We start from the raw sequence: 16,345 nt of genomic DNA on the forward strand, positions 1-16,345 counted from the left end.
GCTTTAAACATATGGTGTGCATGGGGCTTACATTGCATGGAGACAAGAGTTATCCCGCACTTTTCAGTGTGTGTCTCCCCATCATTCTATTTACTGCAAAAGTCAGATCTTTGGGGGAAGCACGTTTGTTGCACAACACCTCCCAAAACCCTATAGCTCAGCAGCTCTAATTTTCCAGTATGTGATTGACTCTCATCCAGAAATAGTGACAGTTTGGAAATTCCCATACGCTCCCTCTGGCTCCTCCTCCATCCTGTGTCTGCTTCTCCGGTAAAAGTTTCCTGACCCGTCATAGCATCACAATTTCTGCAGTAATCCTTTTTGTCAAGTGCCATTTCCTTCTTCCTAGCCTTTCTCCTGGCCATTTAACTTATGCTAGAAAGAAATCATAATTTGTTCTTCAAAGAGCTGAAAGTGCTTTGAAAGAGATTGTGACTTATGGTGGGAGTACACCTCCCCCTTTTGCTTTTAGTGAACAGGATTTGTAGGTTTTTCGGTTGTTTCGAGGTGACAGTCAGACAAAAGAAATAATGTGTGCGCCCTTTGTAAATCCTCTTTCAAGTAGTGGCATTGCTGAAGTTTGAAATTACCTGCTTTGGACTATGATATTCCTGCATGCGTTATGCAACTAGACATCAGTCCCATGATAGGTTTTTGTGCAGTTTGAAATACAAAAACTGGATTCTGCCCATGCACAAAATGTGTATTCAGTCTGAAAATGATACAGCAATATGATCCGGTGCAGCCAGTGTCATGAGACAATTTAGAACTATCCTCTCTTTCTAAAAATAATATTAAATCGTTGCAATAATGCTTGTAATTGCTGACTCAGTTTTGAACGGAACTACTCCCAAGTCTCTGGCTTTAGAAGTTTAGTTCCGTTGGCTGATAATATGTTGACCCAGTTTGCACATGCAAGTCCTGGCTTAATACAGTAAACTGGGATATGCACAAGCTTCATGCAGCGGTGCAACTAGATCAGAGGTTTTCAACCTTTCTGAGTCCACAGCTTCCTTGACCAACCGCATTCTTTTTGCGGCACCTCTGTGGGGCTCAAGAGCCCAGATGTGTCACCTCTTGCCTGCAATGCCTGCAGCCTCTCACCCTTTTTCAAACACCCTTCCTTGTGGAGTGTTCCCTCAGCCTCCTCTCCTCTCCCCTCTCCTTGAGAGTCCTCCGGGCAGCTACTGCTGCTGCCTCTGGTCTCTGAGCCCCTACCCCAAAGAGAGGTGCCTCCTCACACAGGGGCCTGGGAAACAACCCCAGGCCAGTTCACCTGGGGAGCTTGTAGCCAGGGCTGCTGCAACAAACTCCTGTGCAAGCCTTTGGGTGGCAGAGATGCGAGAGGGCATCAGAAGAGGGAGGGAGGGAAGCAAAGAGGGACAGAGACCCATGTTGGCCGCGGCACCCCTGACCGTCATTCAAGGCACCCCAGGGTGCCATGGCACACTGGTTGAAAACCACTGAAGTAGATGATTTTGTAGCCTATTCAGACTGCTTTTGGGGTGTGTAGCAGGTGTATTCTACAGCATGTCATTAACACAGGAGTAGTGAAGTTATCGGTTATGTATTCAGTGGTCTGTGTTTGCCTGAGCTTGAGTCTGGACGAAGGGCTCTGAGCCTTTATCCATACACTATTCTGCTTTATTAGTTGTTCCATGATGTTTCCCCAGTATTAATGCATTATTGCTGTCTGGAGGGGCAGTCTTGCACTCTAGCACAATAAAAGCAGGACATCTCCTCCACCCCAGAAACGTTTGCGGTATAAAAAACAGGAAGTTTTTGCACTGATTGGAAACAAAACAGAAACTTTGGCAGGCACAAATAATACCGAAAGTGGAATTGAGTATAAAAACCTCGATGCCATCATGAGCACAAATCATCAGGAATGCACAAGAAAAAAAGGATGCCTGGAAGGGGCCCTTGGACCCTGGATTTAAATGGTCTTATAGGGGCCCCCTGTAGATGTCTAAATGCATGACTTTGGTTGTGAAGCATACAATTCCTAATTTTATTCCTTCCTCCGTCATTCCATGCTTTTCAACTGTTTCTACATGCCTGTTGTGTTGGAGCACCCAACAAACAAACAAATCAGTTTGCTGTCTCACATTTTCTTTCTTTTTTATATAAAAACCCAACAACTCTTGAGCATGCACCATTTCACATTTTAAACTCACTTAAATCATAGCACCGTCATAAACAGGGGTCAAATGGGGGGGGGGGTTGCTTCTGCTGCCTGATGCAAAACACATGTATTTGGGACCTGGGACCATTTTCTTGTAGAAGAGGATAGTAGATGTTTAAAGTCAAAATAGTAAAATGAGCACCTGTAATCGGTGTTTGAAATTCACCAGGTGCATTTTGCACCTTGCTATCAGCCGCTTGCAACCGTGTGAAGATGCCTGGGCACCAGGATGGTGGTTGACATCAAAACTTGTTCTGTCACTGAACCCCAACCATTCCCCATTACAGTGGGCCCTCAGGTTATGTTACCTTTGCGTAACTTAACTTTCGGGTTGTGAACGCGGCAAACCCAGAAGTGTATACTTCTAGATTTCACCACACGTGTCTGCAGAAGTGCTCTATCATGCTGCGTGTGTGCGCAGAAGCGGCACCTCATGTTGCGGACTTTTCAGGGTACGTACGTACCCCCGGAATGAATTAAGTTTGTATCTGGAGGGTCCACTATACTCTGCAATGTCATAAGACTCTGCCCAGAACACTCTGTGATGTCAGAGAAGTTCAGCCAATACCTGTGAGGGATCCTTTCTTTTGTTTTGTCAGCACTGTACTCTCTCCTGTTCTTCCCTTGGTTTGGTTGTGCGCTCTCTCTCTCTCTCTCTCTCTCTCTCTCTCTCTCATTTTACCTATACAAAGGCAACAAGGTACCACCTGTTGTTTTCTTCCCCACCATTTTATCCGCACAACAACCCTTCGAACCAGGTGAAGTACAACAACGCCATTGTGTTACAGGACAGCAATGATGGTATTGCTTAAATGTGGCTTGAATATGCTTGTAGACGTTGAGAAAGATGTCGTGGTCCCTGCTCCCCAGATGAACCAGTATTTGAAAACAGGCCTTGTGGCATTTGGAAGATTCGCTTGTGGTCTCCTGTGTGCATCTAAAAAATCCCCTAAAAACTGAACAAATTAAGAGGCACCCATGCAAGCATTCCTGGTCCCTTCCCTCCCTAACAACAGGAAAGGGAGGGCGTCTCCAGACCACGAAGGAAGAGCCAATTAGGCATCTTTCCAAGATTCAGAGAGGCAGACAATTATCTGATTTTCTAGAACAACAACAATCAATCCTTTTACCACCATCCTTATGTGGAGCTCATTTCAGTCATCATGAGCCACTGTGGTGTGGGGGTGTGCAACTGACAGACCCACTTGTTCGCTAGCCCTCTTCATGGAAAACTATGTGGACCAATAGTATGAGGTGATAAAATTAAGGTTCCTCTGCTGCCGTGCAGATAATCACCCCACATTATAAAGTAGGCATTGCCAGCTGTGTGACTGTTACTGGCCTGTTAACTCAATTCCTGTTCAAGATTACAGATAATTGCAACTCAGGGCATCACGCATGGAGGAAAACATCCTAACTGGCAAATCACAATAATATTTCAATCCGGTTAAAAGGTTGCTCAGACAGAGAACATGAAAAGAACACACAGCATCACTGAAACCTTTCCCAACCTGGAGCTCTCGGGATCTCAGACTACAACTCCCATGGGCATGGCCAGTGGTCATGAATGATGGGAGTGGTAGTCCTAAACATGTGGAGGGCACCAGGTTGGGGATGCTTTGATAAGCTGCGTTGATAAAGTGGGATGGTATCGTACAGTTCTGCAGTATCCTGTTGTTAGAATGGGATTAGGAACGCTGCTTATTTGGCACTACAGAATGAGAATTTGGGCTTTAAATGGGTCAAGTAATCTGATCCTTAAACACATTCTTGAAACGTTTCCAGTTCCTTCCAGCTCGTTGTATGATTTCAGAGTTTAGATTCCATGTCCCTGAATGTTGATATTTTCGAAACTGTGAAATTTTTCAGTTATTATCAACAAAACGAAAAGTCGCTCACCAAAGATAAGAGTCGAGTTGGCAAAAAGTGCAGGAGTTTCAAAAGAGGAGATGCATTAGTCAGCGTTTCCCATCCCACTCCGAACAGAAAGTCCTCACAGAACTTGACAAAGGGCGTTTTGTCCTGGCCTGCATCCATCTCCCTACATGCAGGAACTCCAAACGGCTCCAGTAGGAGGTTCTCTTGGTTTCTACTATAGAAGGAACTCAAAATCCCAAAGAGATAAGAAACAGTAACGTCTCTGCCAAGCTAGGTAGTTCCAGAAAGCTAAGTGTGGTAGCTGTATAGGTGCAAGAGACAGAAAGCGCTGTGGCTTGCTGTGGTGTGCTACATTGGTTTTAGCTGTCAGTATAAAGTGTGCTGAAGCAAAAAGGAAAAAATAACCTCAGGCCACAGCTCAGTGGGAGAGTAGATGATTTGCAAGTAAAAGGTCCTGGGTTCCAGTGTTTGAAATTAGCCAGGTGCCAGGCGCGTTTTGCACCTGGTTATGGGCCACTTGCAACCAGGTGGAGATGCCCAGGTGCCAGGATGGTGCTTGACCTCTCCACCATCTGGGGATCATTGGATCTTGACTGTTTTTGTGCACTAATACGGCATCCTGTAGATTCTATCAGTTACCGTATTTTTCGCTGTATAAGACGCACCAGACCACAAGACACACCTAGTTTTTGGAGGAGGAAAACAAGAAAAATATTCTGAATCTCAGAAGCCAGAACAGCAAGAGGGATCGCTGCACAGTGAAAGCAGCAATCCCTCTTGCTGTTCTGGCTTCTGAGATAGCTGTGCAGCCTGCATTCGCTCCATAAGATGCACACACATTTCCCCTTACTTTTTAGGAGGGGAAAAGTGAGTCTTATAGAGCAAAAAATACGGTATATTTCATCTGCATGAACTGAATCAATTTCAGGAAGCAAAATGCTTTTTCTGTGCAGCCTAAGCAGGAGCAGCGAACAGCAGAAAAGCGAATTGTTGTCTCTTGCCTTTGCTTGCCCCACCCCACTGCCCTGATCGCAGTTGTGAATAATATTCTTACGTTATGAATGGTCCGTGTCGCCATTAAGAAAATGAGGTCTGAATAAAGGTAAAGGGACCCCTGACCGTTAGGTCCAGTCGTGACCGGCTCTGGGGTTGCGACGCTCATCTCGCTTTACTGACCGAGGGAGCCGGCATACAGCTTCCGGGTCATGTGGCCAGCATGACTAAGCCGCTTCTGGCAAACCAGAGCAGTTCACAGAAACGCCGTTTACCTTCCCGCTGGAGTCCTACCTACTTATCTACTTGCGCTGCATGCTTTCGAACTCTAGGTTGGCAGGTCTGAATAGGCCAATATATATGTGGACTGTCCCTGGATCAAGTGACTTTTCTTCTTTAAGTTCTCAGAGTTCTTAACCTAGCTCAAGGTTGTCATCTGAACTAGCCAAATAAACAATCCAAAATCAGACTTGGGAGCAGTATTGCCCCCAAATGGCAACTAGATGTTCCATTTTGGTTTAAGGAGTCATTTGGCACCTAGCTTACTTATCTGAGTTTCTTAAATGGCTTGGTTCTGTCCCCAGGATCTCCAGTTAGAGAAAGACCTCCCTCCCCATCTGATACTCTTGAGAGCCATTGCCAGTTTGTGTGGATACAATACTGAGCAAAAGGGACCAGTTTTCTGACTCAGCTTCTGATGCTTCTAACCTGGCCCTGCAAATGGAACGCAGGCATCCTGGGTCTGCCCATTTGCTTTCTCCCAATATTTGAGAAGCAGGAGCTATGTTGCAGCAGTGCAGGTTTTTCCCTGGATGAATCCCCGCTAACATTTCAAGGTGTGGCACAGTAACACAAGGAACACCATCATGTGCTTGCTCCTCTGTGCAAGTTTCAAAAGTGGCTACAGGATTAGCGCAAATGATCAAATCAGTAGAGCCTGGAGCTGATTCAGACTGCTCTTGGTGCAACTAAGGGCGTATCCTTCAGGGGACTGGAAAATGGCATGTCTCCCACCTATGTTCTGATATTTATTCAGTCAGCAAAGAGCCAAATCATTGATCAGAAGATCTAGAATGCTAGCTCTGCAAAATCTGCAGGAAAGATCAGGTTTCATGGACAGCAGGTCATATAGATTACAATCCTAAGCATTTTCATTTCTGCAAAAGTGCCATTCAAATCAACTTGGCAAGCAGATATTATTAGATGCCGATTTCTAGCGCGTCAGGATTATTACCCCATGTTTGTGCCTTGTCTGTTTCCCTTTCATTTACCCTAGCATAGGTAAGGTAAAAGTCCCCCTTCTCCACCTGTGATTGAAAATTAGGTAAAGGTAAAGGTACCCCTGCCCGTGAGGGCCAGTCTTGACAGACTCTGGGGTTGTGCGCCCATCTCACTCAAGAGGCCAGGGGCCAGCGCTGTCCGGAGACACTTCCGGGTCATGTGGCCAGCGTGACAAAGCTGCATCTGGCGAGCCAGAGCCGCACACGGAAACGCCGTTTACCTTCCCGCTGGTAAGCGGTCCCTATTTATCTACTTGCACCCGGAGGTGCTTTCGAACTGCTAGGTTGGCAGGCGCTGGGACCGAGCAGCGGGAGCGCACCCCGCTGCAGGGATTCGAACTGCCGACCTTTCAATCGGCAAGTCCTAGGCACTGAGGCTTTAACCCACAGCGCCACCTGCGTCCCTGATTGAAAATTACCCTACAACATTATCCTACAACATTATATAAAAAGCATTGCAACCTCTGAAGAGCCCACAGCACTACAAAGCTTTCTTAACTGTTCAACTACTGGGCATTGAGTGAAAGCAATTGAAATGCATTTGGAGCATTTAAATCCTGGGCAATAAGGCATCAGGTTTATTATAGGCCAGGTCTATAAATTAAGACTGCAAGCTCGCTAATTCTTTAATGAAGTTAAATGCTTTCGAGATTAATATGGGAATCAGCTCTGACTGCTGCTCTCGGTGACTTTTCCAGATGACACTATGAATCACACATAGAAACACCCATGTACATCTAATACTCAGAGGTAGCTGCTTTGGCATTGAGCAAAAAGTAGTACTGCAAAGTCAGAGTACAATTATGCCAGGATGAATTATTGGAGAGTTACCAGTTTGGTTCAAGATGCTTTTGCATAGCAGGAAGTGGGGAACCAATGGCTCTTCAGGTCTGGACTCCAATGCCCATCAGCTCCATCCAGCATAGCCAATAGTCAGGGATGATGGAATTTGTAGTCCGGGGCTACTGTGTAGCATTAGCAATTGGCTGGACAGCATCACCTGCAAGCATCTGACCAAAAAAGTTGGGTGTGTGATGTGGTGGTTCTGTATCCTCTGAGAAATAGACCCTAGGATTAGCTAAAGGGAGTTTTGGATTTGAAGTTCTATTCTGTGTGTGATTTCTTTCATGCCTCACCTTCCTCTTTAGGCGAAAGAGGGATATGCATACACAAGGTGAGAGTCAGAAAGAATGCTTCATCGCAAGAATAAATCTCAGTGTTCAAACTGTAATTCAGCCATGTGGCTTTTGCTAAATGATGAGACACAAATTTCTAAGAAACAAGAGGTTAACTCTTCTGCAGATGTCGACTCAGAAGTATCTCTTCCATGGTGCTTATTTCCAGGTAAATGTGCATAGGATTTTCAGCCTATGTTGGAACTTTTGAACTATAAGATAATGGACAGAAGTGTTGAGATAGCAAGAAAGGGGCCATCAATATCAGCACTAAAGCAGAAACATCCGTTGCATCTGTTCTTGTTCAGGCTGTATAGCAAGTTTAATTTCTCTGTGTTGTTGCACATGCATACTTTTAAGTTTTAGGTACACAAAAACATTCAGAACAGTTCTCCTAGAACAGCGGTTCTCAACCTGTGGGTCCCCAGATGTTGTTGGACTACAACGCCCATCATCCCTGAGCCTTGCTAGCTAGGGGTGATGGGAGTTGTAGTTCAACAACATCTGGGGACCCACAGGTTGAGAAAGGCTGTCCTAGAAGCAGTTGGCTGCTGTTTTTCAGCTGGCTTTCAAAAACACAGAATTGCCATGGCCCCAGACCTGGAATCTATGGAAGCAGAGTCCTCCAATGATGTGAGCCTCAAGGAGATGAATCCATTCCTTGGTCCATGTCATGCAGAGCTGCTGTCACCAGAGCCCACACCTCCTCCCCTAAACCTTCAAGAGACCCCTTGTCATCAGGCTCTGAGGTTGACCCACATATGACTTAGAGGACCAGGAGAGCCCCGAGATTTCCCCACAACTTGAAACTCAGGACCTAGAAGAAGCCAATGGCTGCAGAGGAAGGCTGTGGGACTTTTAACCAGTCAAATTCAAGGGGCTGGGTCTCTAGTTAATGAATACCTAACAGGCAATAAGGATCTGCTGCTGATGAGACACTTGTATGCTTTGCCTCAGCTGCAGGATCGCTAACTGTGGTCCTGAAATCCACGTCTAGACTCTTCTCCCATGGTGCTGATCCTGCTTCACCTCACCTTCCTGTCTGCTTGCAACCATATGAATACTGACCTTTCCCCTTTTGGGGGTCATAACCTCTTTGTGGTGGTAGGCATCCCCATGGATCAGGACAAAAACAATCCTTGGCCCAGTTCTCCAAAACAGTAGGGAAACCTGTGTCTGGACTGTACCATCCCATCAGATGTCAAAGCGATAAATAACTACCTGACATTCAGAAGACATCTTAAGGCAGCCCTGTTCAGGGAAGTTTTTAATCTGTGATATTTTAGTGTATTTTTGGTTTCTATGGAAGCCGCCCAGAGTGGCTGGGGAAACCCAGCTAGATGGGCGGGGAACAAATAATAAATTATTATTATTATTATTATTATTATTATTATTATTATTATTATTACCATCTGAGACTGCAGGTGGGGGTTCAAACTACTGAATGCTTCCCCTTATCAAAAAGAAAAAGATCCCCCCACACAGAAAAATAGGTGATGAAAAGAATAGTTCTATTCTAACATTCTCCCTTGGGGGCTAATTTTCTATAGGAATGTTTATTATAGAAGGTTTCCATAATGTAGGGATGGAGAATCTGTGGACCTCTAACACCCATTAGCCCTAGCCAGCATGGCCAATGGTCAGGGATGATGAGGGCTGAGGGTACCATAAAATCTGGAGGGCTGCATGCTTCCCATTCCTGCTCTAATTGAAGCCTCCAGCTCTGGTCTGAAGTAGTACAGTCTAGACAGGCCTATCACCTCATCTTCTACTTGCGAGACATAGACTTTAATTGTGCCTCCTTTGTACCATATTGTGTGGAGTCATAATTTTGGGTCATACTTGATCCTCTGCCCATCTAGTTCAAGACCAAAAAATTTCCACTTGCTTCGCCGAGCCAGGATCTGTTCCCAAAGAGCCGTCCTGAAGTCATTTTGGGCATTGGGCCAGACCCTTAAGAGGTGATGGCTCTGCAGATCATTTGCAGCTTATCAGCACAGTGCCAAAATACTTTGGGAGAAATGGCTAACCTTGCAGCTACTTCTTCAAACAAATTCGATGTGTATAAGCTTGTAGCCTGAGCTTCAAAACCCCAGGATTTTGTTTTATTTTGATCTGACTACCATCCTCACCCCTTGCCTGTCTCTCTTCTGAGAACAATTCTGCAACCAAGGCTGTTTTCATCCTGAAGACTCACCCAAGTGCCATTCCCTTGGGATGCCGGTGGGCAGAAGATGAATGAATGAATTTTCTTCTTATCCAGGAACGCAGGCCATATGGACCTCCTGAAGTCTGACGTATACTTGCATCTCCAAAGGCAAAAATACTTAATACTTCCTTGCTGTCTGGACAGCTTTTCTTTATTTCCACTGATGAAAGCTAATTAGAAGAACACAGAATTCAAAGAGACCATTTTAGAATCTGCAGCTAAATTGCTTCCCTCCCAATTCCCTGCCTCAAGCTCATTATCTTATTTCCCCTTAATTTGTTTAGGAAATGTTAGGTTTGCTGGTGCTTCTGTTTGCCCAGTCGGGGAGAGCGTTGATCTCTTTTTGTGTAAGTTCCTGAAGTCAGGGGAGTCAGCAAGGAGGCATCACCGAAGTTCCTGCGTATGTAGGAGTCTCTGACGTCTGCATCACTGGATCGTGTCTTCCTGCAGGCCTGAACAATGTGTCCCTGCACAACTTAGGTCCAAGGTACCTCAGGGATGACCTGAACCCTTAAATCCCAGCTTGATCACTGAGATCATCTGCAGATGTGTCACTGGTCGTTCCCTCAGTTGGTGAGGCTTGTTTGACAACAACGAGAAGGAGAGTCTTTGGTGTCATCAGCTCAGTCCTGTAGAATACTCTGCCAACAGAGTTTCAGCAGGCAACTTCTGTGCCAACTTTTAAATGCCTGCTGCAAACTTTCACATTTTGCTGGGAGGGTGAAGGCAATTAAGGACACTTCCTTCCACATCCGTTAATTGATGTCTGTTTTTAACTCTTTTATGGCCTTACTGTATGGTTTTATTGCTGACAGCTGCTTTGATAAATTGCTGTTGTTGTGACACAGTTGTATGCACATATTTAAATAAATAAACAAATAAATAACTTCTAACAAGCCAAATTCTTATACATTTTGCCTCATGTCTCAAGTCCTACAAATGCTGGAAATGTACTCTCTTTTTTTAAAGAAAGCTGAGAATCTGAGGACCCCGATTCATTCAGGGGAGAACAACTCTTATCTTACTGAAGCTCTCATAGTATCTGATGGGGGAAGTCCTAGTTCTAGATTTAGGCTCCCCCCAACATTAGTGATACCAGGATATGGAAACAACAATTTGAAAGGGGCTTTGAAAGACCCTGTTTGCTTGGTTTGAAACACCACCTTTACCAAGGAGTAACTTGTTTATAGAAAAGAATTAAGTAGAGATTTTCAGAATTCCAAATGGGGTGTCGTGGAATCATAGGGTTGGAACAGATCTGAAAACAAGAGTCTTGGACCATCCACCCCCATATTCCCTGGCCCAGTTCACACAGACTCAGACCACAGTTCTGAGAACAGATACAGTGCAGCAAAGGTTCCCGTGGATTCACAGAGACCGTGCGGAGACAAAAGTGCAGAGAACAATTAGGGTTGTGTAGCCTGTGCTCCTGAATCCTCTAATGAATTGATTCTGTTCTCCCAGGGGAGAAGCAAGAGACCCGTGCTTTCCCGTAACTTTTGGCAGAGCTTTACCAAACCATTCTTCAAAGAGGAAAGCAAAAATAAGAGGGGAGGGGGAGAAATAAATCATCCTCCATTTTCTGTGCAGTTCACTTCGCAGTCTTTTGAACGATAGCATGGAATAGGATTGTTGTCCTTTGAGAAAAGGTTAGACGGCTCTTTCTGCTGTGTCTGGCAGTTTCTTTCCCATTGAATTGCAGTGCAGGTGGGCAGTTGTGACCTTTCAATTCAAGCACTTTGCTTACATGTGCACCGAGCCCAGATTTTTGCACATGATAATAGCTTCTGGTGCATCTGCATTTTCAAGTGATGTCCTTGACCGGCTAATGTTCTGCGATGGGGATTTTCAAGAAAATGTTGAACTGGGTTCCCCCCTATGCTTATTTGGGCACTTGGCTTCAGGAATTTTTCTGATGCCCTCCTAGAGAGTGATCTAATGTTCGCTTTAGCCTTGCTTAGCAAGCAAAGCTAGAAACTGAAATCTGCACTTCTTGCCGAATAATGTATTTGCAATTGGCATCCATTCATTTTTGCTAATGAGCTTGTGAAATAGAAGAGGGGGGGAAATCTTCCCCACATTGCTGCTAATGGTTTTTGGAGTTTGGATTTCAACACTAGTCCTGGAATCATCGGAGTATCAGAGACTTTTGAAATTGTGAATATGAACATAAGAGGTATTGGTAACAAAGTTGAATTCCACAAGCAAAGGAATGCAATGCTGCAGCTTAAAAAAATGCTTCGTACGTAAGCCGAGTGCAGATCTCTGTAATATTCATTTAGCATCCTGCTTATGCTACTGATGATGTAATACAAGGTGTCCAAACACTCCCCCCCAAAAAACACACACCTGTTGGAGCCTTGGAAGGGCAGTGACCAATTCTCTGCTCTTCTAGGGCATAGTACCAGACTGGAGATAATTTATATGTACGTTCCTCAGGGCTACTGGATTTAGGCACTACCATAATGGCTTGGGAAGAAACCACAGGTGAGCAGTAGATGTGAAGTTGTCTTATTCTGAGTCAGATAATTGGCTCATCTAGAGTGAGTTGTCTACACAGGCTGGCATAAGCTCTCCAGGGGTTTTGATGGGAGATTTTCCCAGCTGTAACTGGAGATAGCAGATACGGAATCTGGGAACTCTTGTATGAAAAGCATCTACTCCATCATGGAGCTAATATAAATTGGGCCCCCAAGAGCTGCTGGAAAAGACAGACAGGAGTCTCCTCAGTTGGGACTGACAGGTAGGTTGGGTAGCTGGGGTCCATAACCAGCCCATTTTAGAATAAGGCAGGTCCCATTCAGACAGGTCTGGAAAGCAAAGTTTTGAATTCTAAGGAGCAATTCTCCTATTAGGACAGGTCAGACTTGGGAAGCCCTGGCCTGATAACTCTTAAGTCCCCAACAGTATTTCCAAGGTTGGAAAAAGCACTTGATGCACTCCCTTATAACAAGGGTGGTCAGTGTTGAACTTCAACTCCCATCAGCCTGCCTCGGTCAGGAATGAGGGGAGTTGTATTCCAGCAATATCTGGGGCACTGGGTTGCCTTGTGAGGTTCTCAACAAATAAGAGAGCCAGCCTGGGAAACCAACCACTGCCTTGGGAAGTTCAGTGGAGGGGCTAGGGAAGAGCTGATGCTACCAAGGACCTCCTGATTTGATGACTAGCAACAGCTGCTTCTAGGTTTCATGGGCCAGGTCGTCACATCAGTGCGAATTTCTGTGACCTCCTTGAACAGAGGAGGAAAACGGGTCTTTTCACTTTTTAAGTTACGTGGAACAAAATAACCATTTCACCCTGCCTCCCTTCGCTGTCTTTCAGGACGATGATTCCTATCACTGAATTCCGCCAGTTCTCTGAGCAGCAGCCAGCCTTCCGGGTGCTGAAGCCGTGGTGGGATGTCTTTACAGACTACCTTTCCGTTGCCATGTTGATGATTGGCGTCTTTGGTTGCACGCTGCAGGTAAACAAACAGGAATGCAATCTGATGCTGCCAAGGTAGGGCTGGAAAACTGTTCCCAAGTGCTGGCAGAGTTGGTCAGAGTGGAAGACAGATAGTCACAATTTCTATTATTATTATTACTACTACTACTACTACTATTACTATTACTACCACTACTCCTACTACTACAGTCGTACCTTGGTTGACAAACACATTGCGACTCGAATGTTTTGGCTCCCGAACGCCGCAAACCCAAAAGTGAGTGTTTTGGTTTGTGAACGTTCTTTGGAACCAGAACATCTGACACGGCTTCTGCGGCTTCCGATTGGCTGCAGGAGCTTCCTGCAGCCAATCAGAAGCAGCACCTTGATTTCCGAATGTTTTGAAAGTCGAACGGACTTCGGAATGGATTCCGTTCAACTTCCGAGGTATGACTGTACTACTAATCCTTGGTTAAATAATACAGGAGAGAAACTACTAATAGGGACCCTTTCCATATATTTTTTTAAGTGCTTATAGGTTGGAATCTAATCAATGAACAGAATCCACATGGACATTCTTTTAAAAGAACTGCCCACAGTTCTTTTGGCTCCCTGCTGCTAAAATTCACTCCACTTAAAAGTTCTCAAAGTGCACCTGAAAGTTGCAAAACAAAACCTCAGAATTTGTCGTTTCCCCATCAAGTCAAAACGCACACAATTATGAAGCTTTGAGCCTGATCCATTTTCTTGCTTGGCAAAGCCAAGTTTATCCTCTCCTCCCTTCACTTTTGTGTGTGATACTTTCTTAAATAGCTTGAATTCTTTGAAGGGAAAAGCAGCACCCATTTCTGGCTCTCTCCCTCTTCTTTCCCCCATTTGGCAACCTCTGGTCTTATTTTTCTCCCTTGGTTCTGCTTAGAGATGACATGGAAGTGTTTGTTTTATTTAATGCCCCCTAATTAATAAATGTTCCCGAAAGGCAAAATCACGGAAAGTCTTAATGGCTTGCCTGTTAACTAATAACTCATATTAATTCCACAAGGTTTAGCTGGAAGTTTAAACAACATCAGATTGTCCGGACTTGTTTAGGGTGGTCTCTACAACAGTGTCAAAAGTTTTGTAACATTCTGTTGAACTAGAATTATGAGGAAGCCCCCCTTGAACCAGGAAAACTGAACCTCAGGGAGCTGTGAGATGTTCTTCTGAACCATATTAGGCATTACAAGACCAATCCATTCCCCTTGGGGCAACAGCTTGAGGTTTATATTTCTTTTTGCATCTCTCCGTCTTTTCTGGGTTGGAGCCACACGGACAGCACAATCCTAACCATGCCTGCTCAGAGAAGTCCTATTGAATTCAAAAAGGCTTAATCCCAGTTAAATGGGATTTCAAGTTAGCCAGGTCCCATCTGCACTGCCCATCATACCACCTTCAGCAGTCATTGCTTCTTCCAAAGAATCTTGGGAACTGTAGTTTTTATTGATCCTGAGAGTTGTTAGACCCCTATTGCCCCTCAAAGAGCTACAATTCCCAGGGTTCCTTGGGAAGAGTGACTGACTGTTAAACCACTCTGGTAATTGCAGCTCTGTGAGGGTAATAGGGCTCTCCTAACAACGTAGAACCTTAGAGTTGGAAGGGACCAAATGGTCATCTAGCCCAACCCCCTGCAATGCAGGAATCTCAGCTAAAGCATCCATGACAGATGGCCATTGACCCTTAACAAACTACAGTTAAAGGATAATTGGGGGGGGGCATGTTTAAAATGGTATGAAGCAGCTTTAAATGTGCAGTTCAGAAGGGGACTCAAAAGTCAGTGATTTCAATGGATAAGTATAGTGGTACCTCAGGTTACATACGCTTCAGGTTACGTACGCTTCAGGTTACAGACTCCGTTAACCCAGAAAAAGTGCCTCAGGTTAAGAACTGGCAGGGCAGGGGTGAAGCCAAACAGCTACATTAGCAGTACAGTGGTACATCAGTTTAGAGAAGCTTCAGGTTACAGACTCCGCTAGCCCAGAAATAGTACCTCAGGTTAAGAACTTTGCTTCAGGATGAGAACAGAAATCGTGTTCCGGTGGCGCGGTGGAAGCAGGAGGCCCCATTAGCTAAAGTGGTGCTTCAGGTTAAGAACAGTTTCAGGTTAAGAACGGACCTCCAGAACGAATTAAGTACTTAACCCGAGGTACCATCTTTTACTAAGTCTGGATCCAGCCCTGTAGTGCCCGTGGTTATCTTACAGTTAATTAAATTAGAGACTGTGCTTAATATTAGCAATAATAATAATAATAATAATAATAATAATAATAATAATAATAATAATAATAATATTATTTTTATTTATACCACACCCTTCCCGGTTCAAAAACCGGGCTCAGGGCAGCTAACAACAAATTTAAAACACTTAATTGTAAAAGCAGCGTAAAATACAGTCTAAAAACATGAATAACAATAAAATTCAAAATTCAGAAATCAATTTAAGGGAAATAAGCATTAGATAATCACCAGGGCTAGCTGGCTGAATTGGTCCTACTTGGGCCAGCGAGGAGGCCAGGGGAGAATTAGCTGTGGGGTCTCAGAGCGGGTAATCTTCATAAAAGGGGTGGGGGGAGGGAAGAGAAAGGAAATCAAAGATCAGGCTGAATTCAAATTAAAGCCCAGGTGGAATACCTCTGTCTTACAGGCCCGACGGAAGGAGGTTAAATCCTGAAGGGCTCTAGTCTCATGGGACAGAGCATTCCACCAGGTTGGAGCCATCACTGAAATGGCCCTGGCCCTGGTGGAGGATAGTCTGACTTCCTTAGCACCCGGAACCGCTAAACTATGGTTATTCATGGACCTTAAGGTCCTCTGCAGGGCATACCAGGAGAGGAGGTCCCGTAAATATTAGCACATGACTCCCCCAATAATAATAATAATATTGGGAATGGTGGTTTCACCCTCACAGCGCTGCAATTCCCAGCAACCTTAACAAACTACAGTTCCCAGTTTCTTTGGGGGAAGCTATGCGCTGTAAACGTGCACCGAATGTGCTTTAAATGTACATTGCGTATCTGCCCTCAGGAACAAACTGAGCTATTTTCAGGTTGCCCATTTTGACCTCATGGCGAGGCTGCCTGCCTCTTTCTTGGCTCTGGCAGTTCCTTCTTTTTGCACTACCAAATCCTTAAACTATTGCATGAATATGCTGAAAATGGATCTTGTT

At 44.8% G+C, this 16,345-nt stretch overlaps 1 protein-coding gene across 1 annotated transcript in view; it reads left to right on the forward strand.

Moving 5' to 3' along the window:
• The window catches only part of LRRC8C (leucine rich repeat containing 8 VRAC subunit C), a 38,216-nt gene that overhangs the window by 13,294 nt on the left and 8,577 nt on the right, over positions 1-16,345 (forward strand). Inside the window, exon 2 of the mRNA XM_081914174.1 lies at positions 13,042-13,183. Coding sequence (XP_081770300.1) covers positions 13,046-13,183 — 138 coding nt within the window. The 5' untranslated portion in view covers positions 13,042-13,045. The remainder of the gene's footprint in view (positions 1-13,041; positions 13,184-16,345) is intronic.

Source organism: Podarcis melisellensis (assembly GCF_964234715.1).
Source record: "Podarcis melisellensis genome assembly, chromosome: 6".
NCBI lineage: Eukaryota > Metazoa > Chordata > Lepidosauria > Squamata > Lacertidae > Podarcis > Podarcis melisellensis.